This window comes from Mesocricetus auratus, unplaced genomic scaffold, assembly GCF_017639785.1.
Source record: "Mesocricetus auratus isolate SY011 unplaced genomic scaffold, BCM_Maur_2.0 Super-Scaffold_100008, whole genome shotgun sequence".
Lineage (NCBI taxonomy): Eukaryota > Metazoa > Chordata > Mammalia > Rodentia > Cricetidae > Mesocricetus > Mesocricetus auratus.
Genome location: NW_024429192.1, coordinates 40,402,564 through 40,413,660, shown reverse-complemented (window position 1 = coordinate 40,413,660; position 11,097 = coordinate 40,402,564). Strand labels below are relative to the sequence as shown.

The 11,097-nt window shown below is 36.6% G+C and overlaps 1 protein-coding gene across 2 annotated transcripts in view; it reads right to left on the bottom strand.

Moving 5' to 3' along the window:
• Positions 1-287: 287 nt before the first annotated feature.
• The window catches only part of Alcam (activated leukocyte cell adhesion molecule), a 182,127-nt gene continuing 171,317 nt past the window's right edge, over positions 288-11,097 (bottom strand). For both annotated transcript variants that reach the window (XM_013116880.3, XM_013116879.3), the window contains 2 exons: positions 4,536-4,648; positions 288-2,804 (listed from right to left, as the gene is read on the bottom strand). In XM_013116880.3, coding sequence (XP_012972334.1) covers positions 4,561-4,648 — 88 coding nt within the window. In that variant the 3' untranslated portion in view covers positions 288-2,804; positions 4,536-4,560. The remainder of the gene's footprint in view (positions 2,805-4,535; positions 4,649-11,097) is intronic.

The following is an 11,097-nucleotide window of genomic DNA, read 5'->3' as shown; positions in this document are numbered from 1 at the left end:
CGATTATTTTATTTTTAAAGAAAGTACATACCTACGAAAGATCATGCCTCGATAATTTCAAATGGTGGTCTAAAGAAAGGTAAAGAAAGATAAAAATGAAGTGTCCTCTTAATTAAAAGCTAAGGGTAGTGTGTGGGTCAGCTGCAGACACTGTGGCCCTATCAGTGAAAAGAAGACACCTTGAGAAACTGTCACGGCTGAAGACTCAAGGTACCCTCCCAACAGGTAGAAGTACAGGTACTCTCACTCCTTCAAAATCCACTTCTAGAGGGATGGACAATCACATCAACTTTTTCACTTTTTATTAAAGAAAATCACTTTTTGTACATGAACATCCTATTGCAGACAAGAGGCAGACAGCTATGAGGGATATGTGAAGACATGTTTTGTTTTTATTTTCTTTTAGGCATAGAGGGATATGTTAATCCATTTCCACTTACAGTTCCTATAATTACATATAGGGAGTGAACCTTGAACTGGTTAAAAACCTGTATCCTGTTGCCAACGAGTACAACTGGAGAGGAGAAACTCCAGGAGTTGAAGTCTGCAAATGACTTCCTTCCAGCCTGACAGCACACGGAGTTGCTCTTGAGACAGTGAGCTTCCTGCTTCTGCAGACACTGGTGCAGTCGTGGCCATCCTGTCCTCTCTTGTAAACATCTGCTCCTGGGCAAGAGCTCTGAGCCTCTCTTGTTGCTGCCTAGGCTATAACAGCTGTTTGTGGACTCAGCGACAATTCCAAGTGTATATCGCACCAGACCAGAGTAAAGACTCTCTTCTTGTTGCCCTGTTACTTTCTGCAAACACATCTTAGAGTAAGACTTTAAACTTCTGATCTCCCATACCAAAAGAAGAAGAAGAAGAAAAAAAGCAAACAAAACAAAGAAAAAATAATAATACGGAACTAATCTCACTGTAGTGTTCATGGCTTATTGTGGAAAGCAGGTGCTTTTTTAAAACTTTTAGAATTTCTTTAACAAAATTCTAAAGAGAAAGGAAAAAGAAAACAAAAAGAAAATCATATTATTTACAGAGATAAACAGAATGGCTTAGCCATGCAAAACAAAGAACTTTGGTTTTATTTTGTTTTTCCCTTTTCCCTTTGGTTTAAATATTGATCAAGATTGAATTTTTTCTTGCCAAATTAAACTTCAATAAATCAAAGTTTAGAGGCAAAATAACATGTTTTCTTTTTTCCCCATATTTTATACAGCATTGATTCTAGTAGAATATTTTATGTATTTAAACCATACCAATGTACTATAGGAAGCTTTTATTAGGCTGAGACACTATTGCTCAGCTATCAAATGGTTACAAATGTACAAAGACACATCTCTCAGTATGCAGAAGTGGCAAAAGATTATTCCCAACCTCCATCAGAGATTAATCTTTGATTAGTTTCTCATTGCCTTCAAAACAGTTTATTCTTTGAGTCTAAAAGCAAACACCACATTTCCTTTTCCTCTCAAAGAACAGAGTTCTATATATCTGGAAACCTAATAGTCATTCTTCTTTTCTCAGTTAAAGTTATACATGTAAGTCTGGGACAAAATGACTGTGCAGTGTAATCCCAGAAACCAAGCTTCTACCTGAAAGAGCAAAGATTGAAGTCTAGTCACAAACTGCTACTGGCCCTTATCCAGTCTACTTCAGAAAGTTCCCATGTACACGACTTCCTTAAAAAGTTCCCCAGGCAGAAAACATGTTTATAAAGTTACAAATCTGAATGTAACTAAAGATACATAGACATCTTATTATTACACTTTCATGTACTGCTTGATAAATTATGTACCAGTTAAAAACACTAAATTATCTCAAGGTGCATTCAATATCTGTAGCGTAGTTAACAAAAACACACACGAAAAAAATATATATTCTATATTCTGTGGAAAATAACACAGCTTTAATAATGACCACTGTTAAAAATCTTCAATTCTGACTGATATCTTTTATTTTATTTTTAAAGGAGATAAGTGTCATTTTAAGGCAGTGGATAACCCAAAGGATTTAATACCAATTCTAATTAGTGATTTACATTGTGATCTGTGAAAATGGGAATGCTAGCTGTGATTTTTCCAACTTTCTCTGACACATTAGGTTTTTTCCTCATTTTTTTAAATTTTTCTTTTGACTGAATGTAATTTCCTAGCAGGTGTCAATAAGTAAATGGGTCCCCAATTCTGTGTATGTCTTTCTCAGAGAAGACAAAACTGTCAGTTTGGGTGTACCATTCACAACCTAGAGAGCTCCTGACTCTCGGGCTGGCCCCCCTTTCTCATAATTATGAAACTGGCTTCTGATTGGGCAAGGTATGTGTCTGCAATCTCACAAACTACCACCTTTGGGTTTCAGGTCCTTGGAAGAAAGTTTGGGGCATTATCGATAGCAATCAGAATCAGAACCGTACCTGCTCAGACTATCTATATAAACAATTGAAATAAAACATTACATTATACATCCAATTAACAGCCACTCCCAGAACAAAGCTTACAGTGTATAAAAATAGCTACGTAAAAAATTTACATAAAAGGCAAATTGAAAGGAAATCCTTAGTGCAGACATTTACAGAAAAAAAAAAAAGAAACGAAATACAACATATGACCTATTATCATGGCTGCCAAAACTTGTTTATCTTATTTTATAACTTCGTTTCATTGTTTTACTTGAGATAATTCTCTAAGATCCTGTGACAGCTTGGTAGGATGAACTGCTTAATACTTGAACCATGAATTGCTGTCATTGTCTTTGTATATGTCTTAAATACAATCCACGTTCATGCTTCAATTTGTCTATATGGTTTTTCTCTGAAATGATGAAAAAACATAATGCAGATAAGTTACCATAACAATCATCTTTCATCATCAACAGATCCTTTGTACTAAAACTGACAATAATTACATCATAGAAGTGAGTATTTATAGAACCCAATGTCCTGAGTCTACCTGTAAACCCAGCCCTATTCTCTCTACAATTTAGTTTTGGAATTGAAGATTTCTCATCCCTCCCTCCCTCCCTCCTACCTCCCTTTTCTCCTTTTCTGTTCCCTCCCTCCCTTCTTTCTCTCTCTCCTGCCTTCTTTTTCCAAGACATGATCAATCTACATAAAGATAAGAGGAGAATAATGATGGTTCAGGACAACATTTCATTACATTTCTCTTCAAATTTAAAAAATGCATCCATCCCTGTAAATCAAACTCTAATTTGCAGGTCTTGTCTTCAGTGATACAGTGCAATGGAACTCAAGCCAATTCTGAGGCAGTTTGTTTACATGGAACTCAGGAAAATAGATACGGGTAGTGAAGAAAGTGTGACATTGCTAGTTAGGTATTTGGGTCCCAGTGAGCAGTTCAGGAGAAAGAGTCCACTTCTGACTTCACAATCTCTTTAATGCAGCTGTTAGACTTTGCACTGGTCTTATTCACATTATTCCAACATTCTTTCGCATGCACTCCATCTTTGCTATGAAACGAACTCAAAAGACCCATCCAGGTTGTGACTTGCAGTTAATTTATACTACACCTAAAGCTCATAACACCTGGGCTTTCATTTGTTTGTTTGGTTTTTTTGTTTGTTTGCTATTCAAGTCAAGGTTTCTCTGTCTGTATTTGTAACTGCCCTGGAACTTGCTCTACATCAGGCTAGCCTCGAACTCACAACATGCCTCTCTTTCCTACATTCTGGAATTTAAGATATGCACCACTGCCTGGCACAGTTGGCTTTTACACCTTGTCAGTAGTAGTAGTTATCTCCACGACACACAGAATAATCCAAATGATACCTCTGATGGTCTCAAGTTGTATGTAGTACTATCCTTGAGTCATACACCTTTTCAGGACTGCCTTAAAAATCATACAGATGCAGCTAATATATAAGAACATATGCAACATATATAGTAATAGCACATGAATTATACACATATATGTGCACATGTAGGTACTTGAATGCATATTTACTCACATAAACATGATAAACATGTACTACCAAGAAGAAAGTCTGTGTGTTCACACACACATATAAATATATACACATATACATATACTAGCTTGTCAGTCTTTTCATTAAAATGACTGGAGAGATGGCTGTATAAATACACTCACAATTACTCCATTTCCTTGGATTAAAGTATTTATATATTAAAATTTATTCTAATGGGTTTTAAAAATAAATTTAGAGTTTTGCTCACTGAACCCAAATACCAACTTATAAAATAAAACTTCTTTGTGTGCAGCAAAATTTTTTGGCATTAAAAAACAAAATGCAAATGAGATGCTAAAAAATCTTAAAAATGGATTTTATTATTCAGTGGATAATAATTATGTCGGGGAGGTGGAGGAGCCTGGGAAGAATCTGTTCTTCTTAAAGCAATGAGTCACTGAAGTTCCCTTTTGAAAACCCTCTTCCTGGCTGGGGAGCTGTAATTAAGAAGTATCTGGGAGTGATGTTTGTGTTTGATCCCCACAGGGCTTCCTCACTTTCCAGAAGTCTCCCCACTTCCCAGGAGAGACCTCTACCACTCCCTCCCCAGTCCCACTTACCTAGAGACCTAGGACCACTCCTCTCTTAGGCTTCTGTTTTATGATTGTTTTCTTCCAGCTTTTTATTCTCCTCCATGTTACCAAGGTCCTTGTTTACGTGTTTTGATGCAGTTCTACAAGAGAATGAGATAAATATCACAGTCATTCAAGTAAAAAAATACTGTTCTGGTTTGAAAATATTCCTGAAAAATAAAGGTTAGGGTGGACAATTACACATCTGCGAAGACTGACTAATAACAACACATTGGAAAGAAAAAAATAAATGAGTCATTAAGTAAGATAGAATTCAATAGTTGATGAGACAAAAATAATTTTGAAACCAGATTATACAATTTTGTTGGACTCTGGTATAAACTGGATTATTTTCCCCCACGCTACCAGAGAAGCAATTATCATCATTTCTTAGTCAGCTTTTTTATTCTTTGTATTAAAATTTTTTTTGAGGGAGCTTTATTATCTCAATAGACATTCATTGGCAGGAATCTCATCAGGCCCAAAGCAGTGGGTCCAGCCAATATGGGATGGAAACTACAGGGCCAAAATAAAGTTTTTCTTTCTTTTGTTGTTTATCTCAGATTTTTCCATGCCTCTCCAAAATCTGATTAATACAGATTGCTGATATAAAGGTGAGAAGGCTGGTTTTGATGATTTCTCAGATTTTCAGTAAATCTATGATTCTTTGGAAAATGCTGTGTTGAGAAATAATACCCACCCAAGCTTATGAACCTATCATGAGGAAAATTCAGTTAACTTTGAAAAATTACCTACATAAATGTAAATAGTACTGAACTCAGAATATAAAACAGTGGCAGACATTTAAATTCCCTCACAGGCACTGCTGCCCCCACACAAACTCAGTGTCTATAGGACAGTTTTAGCTGTTCACGTAATTTATAGATTAACAGAATCATATCTATGCATTCATTGGTATTTACCTTTTAGTGAAATTCGGCTATAAGTCTGTAACATTTCTAGTTAGTGGTAAAGTGGTCCTTTTAGGACTTTGGACACATAATTTAGGTTGTTCCTGTGGGTCTGTCCTATTTCTTATTCTCTTACTTGCCTCTCATCTTCTTTTGACTTCTGGATACAGGATTTATGAATATTTTAGCCTTTCTGATTAACTGTAGTATTCCATTAGCTAGTTATTTGTTTTTCCTCTCTAATTTTCTCTTGATTATTTATTGTACATATTTACTCTGTGCTTGTCCATTCCTTTTTATGCTGACACTGTATCTAAAAATGTATTGGCTCCACACAATGCAGCTCATAGCAAGTAAAATCTTTCTTTTCTGTTGCTAAGCAGAGATGATGAGGGGAAACCACAATAGCTCTACCAAGGTTTCTGTTAGTGTGGGGCTTAGGTGTGATTTGAATGGGGCTAATCCAACCTGTGGCCTTTCCCTTTCCTAAAGGACAGCTCTCTCAGGCATCCTGAAACCCTTTGCCCTAAAATGAGGAGAAAGACAACTTTCTCTTCATCACCTGTGAAGTATCAAATATGGATAAACTAGTTAGATTTTTTTTGATCAAACAAAAGATCCTTGAGAATAAAGGACATGTTTTACTTACATTTTATTCATAATATATCATATAATGGAAGAAATATGACCAGAGCATATAAGACATCTATTTTGCTACATTGACTAACCCATTATGCTATACTTCAGTCTATTTCCTTCTTTCCATCCTTTGATAGTATTGTCAAATACAGCTTCTGTTACATGTAGGGAAAGTTAAAAGTTCTACACTGAAATGACATAGCTAGAAACTATTATACTCTACCATTTCAGGAGGTGTTGTGATCACACAGATAGACAGGGTATCCTCAATATTCTATTAGTTATTAATCATATACTTTAATAACTATAGTTTTTATACACCAAAGCAATCAAGGCAATTGAGAGAACATCTTATCTCAGCACCATCTCTTGTAGAAACTATTTCCTTCACATTTTGAGATTATAAATAAAATTATTATCTTACTCTCTTTCCTTCCTATTTTATATAAGAAATGTTTCTTAAACATACAGTCCCTAGAGAAGTACCTTCCACCTATATTTCTCCCTTTTTCTCATTGGCATGGAACTCATCAATTGTGCTAGACTAGTTGGCCACAGAGTCCCAAGGATTCATCTATTTCTGCCTCTCCAGTGCTGGAATCACAAGTATGAGTCACCATACCCTGGATTTTTAACGTAGGTTCTGGGGGCAGAAATTAGGTCATTGTGCTCATAAAGCAAGACCTTTACCAACTGAGTTTTCTTCCCAACACAAGCCACGGTTTTCAAAATTAGTCAAATCTCAGAAACTTGTGGGATAAATTAAAACAATCGTGTATATAGACATTCAGGATTTCAGGAACGGAAAATGGGTGAAAGTCCAATCTTTTGAGAAAAGTGAAAAAGATTAATCGTTTTTCACTAAAAGAAATAAAGTCTAGAAAACAAGACATTAAAGTGCCTACTATCCCAAAAGTTTGCAACTTGAAACTTTATACAAAGAAGATATATCCGGCAGAACTAAAGTGGAAGAAGATCATGATGTAACTTCCTGTGAGTAGATATCCAGGATTTTAGACTAGAGGAGTGGTTCTCAACATTCCTATGGCTGACATCCTTTAATACAGTTCCTCATGCTGTGGTCACTTTCAACCATAAAACTAATTAGTTGCTACTTAACAATCGTAATTTTGCTACTGTTATGCATTGTAATATAAATATCTGATAAGCTACTTCTGTGAAAGGGTCATTTGATCTGCAAAGGTGTCAAGAGACATGGGTATTACAGGTAAGCCAAGGCTACATGGTGACTCATAGATTAATAGTAATGGACTAATAATTAAGAGAGAGAAGTCAGGAAGAAGCCTAAGACAATGGCAAAGCAATTATAAATATATATTGAATCTCTGAGTGGTTATTTCTTAAGCGGCTGCCAGACATGGTGCGTGGAGGAAAACCAGTCCAGTGGAACCAAGAGAGATGGTGAAAATATTCCATTTACACTCTTCCCTTTAAAGAATGTTTTGGGTACTTTAGTTTTGTTTTGAAAATGATGTCCAAAATTAGATGACATTTTATGGAATAAATATCTTTTAATTTTGGAATGTTCCAGAGATTTCAAAGAACTACAAGGGTTAGAACTCCATCTCCAACTGACAGAAACAATTTTTTCTTTAAATAACTCTCTTTAGCATTTATCACCTATTTAAAGAACAAAGCACTTCATGCCTTTTATAAATGGATTAAACTATAAACTATTATCAATACTTAACTTAAATTTTCATTTGTAACTTTTAGCTACTTTGACTGTAAGAGAAAACTGAAATCATAGAGTCACAGTAAACTACAATGGAAATGGAAAGAAGCGCTAGCCTCGACCACAAAGTGTACCTTGTGAGGCGGGGGTGGGGTGGGGTGGTGGTGGTCAGGGTCTTGAGGTTAGTGGAGGTCCTGGTTAGTTTTCTGCCAGCTTGACAAAAGCTAAAGTCACCTGCGAGGGTGGAACCTCAATTAAAAAAACGCCTCCATAAGATGGGCTGTGAGCAACCCTGTGGGGGCATTTTTTTAGATTAATACTTGATGGGGATGGCCCTGCACATTGTGAGTGGTACTATCCCTGGACTGTTGGTCCTGGATTCTAGAACAAAACAGGATGAACAAGCCACAGGAAGAACATCAATAAGTATCACTCCTCAATGACCTCTGCTGTCTCCAGGTTCCTGCCCTGTATGAGTTCCTGTCCTGACTCTCTTCAAAGATGAACTACAATGTGGAAATGAAAGTCAAATAAACCCTTTTCTCCACAAATTGCTTTGGTCATGGTGTCCCATCATAGCAATAGTAACCCTAACTAAGAAAGTGTGCACTGATGTCAACTTTGAGCTATAGGACCCTGGCCATATCCTTTCTCCTAAACACTCCTGTTTTCTATAAATAGAGGAAAGAACAACCCACAAGGTTGGTGTGAGGATCAACATGAGCGATCACGAGAAAGCTCTAGATGAGACAGAACTAAACAACCTGATGCTACAGAGCTGTTGCCAAAGGCATTACTTGGCTACTGAGCAGCCCAGTTCAAATCTATGCCTCAGTTCATCTGAAAGAGCAGTTCTGTGAAGGAGCTAAAGCTGTGTGCAATTCCTTCTCAGAGAGTCTTAGAGTTCTTTTCACAGATATCGCCAAGGGATTCTATATTTGCTTTGAGGTCTTTAGGAGAGAAAATAGAGAAGTCATCACTGCTGTCCTCTAGGTATGGCTTTATTTTAACAGTAATTTAGTGGGGGTGGGGAAGTGGGAAAGTGAAGGAGGCTTTTGAGAATATAGGTTCAACCAATGCTGAGAGGTATCACTGAAAGAAATAAAACAACAGCAAAACAACACAAACATGGAACTTCATATCTGTAAAGTAAAATAATGCATGTTGAAATTATTTAATATTCAAATTGAAATTACTTAATATTCAGAAACAGACATGTATGTGTACAATCGACTAAAAACCCTGTTAAAGTGTAAAGAAATACTAACTCTTCCTGACTGTAGGGTTAAATTCTCTGATTTCTATTTTATAGCATGCCCAATTTACACCACGTACAGGTGCTATCACTATGAGCTTTTAGGACAGGCACCTTGTTGGTGGGAAATTGCCAGTTGAAGCAGGCTGACCATTGACACCTGCACAGGTGATTAGGGGCATATCCCAGATAATAGTTATTTTCCCCTCTTCCCTGGTCACAGCTGTCAGCAGAATGAGTCTTCTCTTGGGCCAGAGTTAATGAAAAGCCAGAGGTGGAGGAGAGAGCTTTAATCCTGCTGACAGTGGGCAGCAATTTCTTGACTTGGAGAAGAATAAACAGTTGGGATTTTTTTTTTTTTTTGCTACCGCTTTCAATTTTCTATGTTAGACTTCGAGACTGTGCTGAGAAATTCCTCACTAAAATGAGGAATGCTTTTGTCAGGAAATAGTCTTTCCATCTTATCTAGCAGTGAGTACATAGACAGCAAAGTAAGCACAATACTGAAAGATGAAAATAAAGATAAAAAAACCTGACTCCATGAAAACAAGAAGACACCATTGCATGCCACAGCATGGCTCTGTGTCAGCTAACATTCATAATGTTGATATAGAGAACAATCTGGCCCCTGGAAAGGAGAGGGACGTTTTCCCCTTCCCTTGGAAAGGACAACAAAAAAATGATAATTTTTTTACGAGCATTTAATTTATAAGTGTACACGCATACTAAAAGGGATTTATGTCTTATATGCTACAGATGGAGAAATTGAGTCTGTGAAATACAAGTAACTTAAATTTCTCCCCAATACTAACAGATCCAAGGTTACTCATGTCAGGGCCAGGTACTTATTTTTGTACAGGAAGTGAACCATGATCGCTTAAAAATATAAGCGCTCTATTTTGTTGTGAGCCCTTTCCTCTGAGGACTTTCATGTCAAAACAATAGGACAGAGGAGAGTTCTAGTCCTGCACTTAGTGGCCAGTGACATTGTACTTAGCTAGGTAAACCAACATTTCCTCTTTATCCTATTTTCCTTTTAGTTTGTTATTTATGGTTTGAGAGAATAATGGAACATTTTCTTTTCTTTCTGAATGCTTGCCAAATTGTAAGTACAAGAAAAAATCCAAACTTGGATAACTGAGTCTTTTAATACTAATGGAGGGACTATCTATCCCTGAACTTGTGGCATGTTCCTAGTCCATGGCAGGCAAAGTCCATCTTGAATCTTAATTGAAAAATAGTACTGATGAGGTAACAAAATATTTATGAATTTATATGGGATATGAAAAACGCTAAATATACAAATGAACGTACTCTTCAATTCTACTTTAGAATAAAAAAATTTCTCTTATTTTTCCATGATGTGTACCATAACTCGTTCAAAGAACGCCTCTCCAATGTTGTTAAAACTCTACTGCTCTGCTAAGTGCATTACATAAATTAGCCTTGGAGATTCTTAATTGAAATGATGAGTCTGCACTTCCTCTGTCAGTGGCTTAAGGGGTTAAGCTCTCACTCTTAGAGCACAAATGTCAGCTTATACAAGAGACTCAGGCAAGGGATTAGGTGAAATTTTGGAAATCCAAAGCATCCTGCACATTCTTCATAAAAGTCTCTGATACTGGAGATGATGAGAGCTGCAGTTTATTAAACTGATTACCAATAATGTTAAGTCTATCAAGTTTGGCACACCTTTCAACTAAGTAGCACTCACAAGACTGGCTTTTAACTTAATGACAAAATCAGAAGAAATGCTTGAGGCCTAATCTAACGACATTATTAAACCAAGAGTCCAGATTTACTTAGCTGTGACTTGAACTTTTCATTGCTATATGGTAACAGTCAGTGAGTGGTTCTCATGCTTTGTGACCCACATTTTCCCAGATGTACCCCCCTGGCAGGAAACCCCACATGGAAAGGACATGTGGGGCGAGATTAAGACCGTAGGTTTGCGATCACTTTATCTTTCAACTCTCTCTTAACAAGATACATTTCTTGAAATTTTAGAGGGATCAACTCAGACACAGTGAAAGTCTAAAATTATGTTCC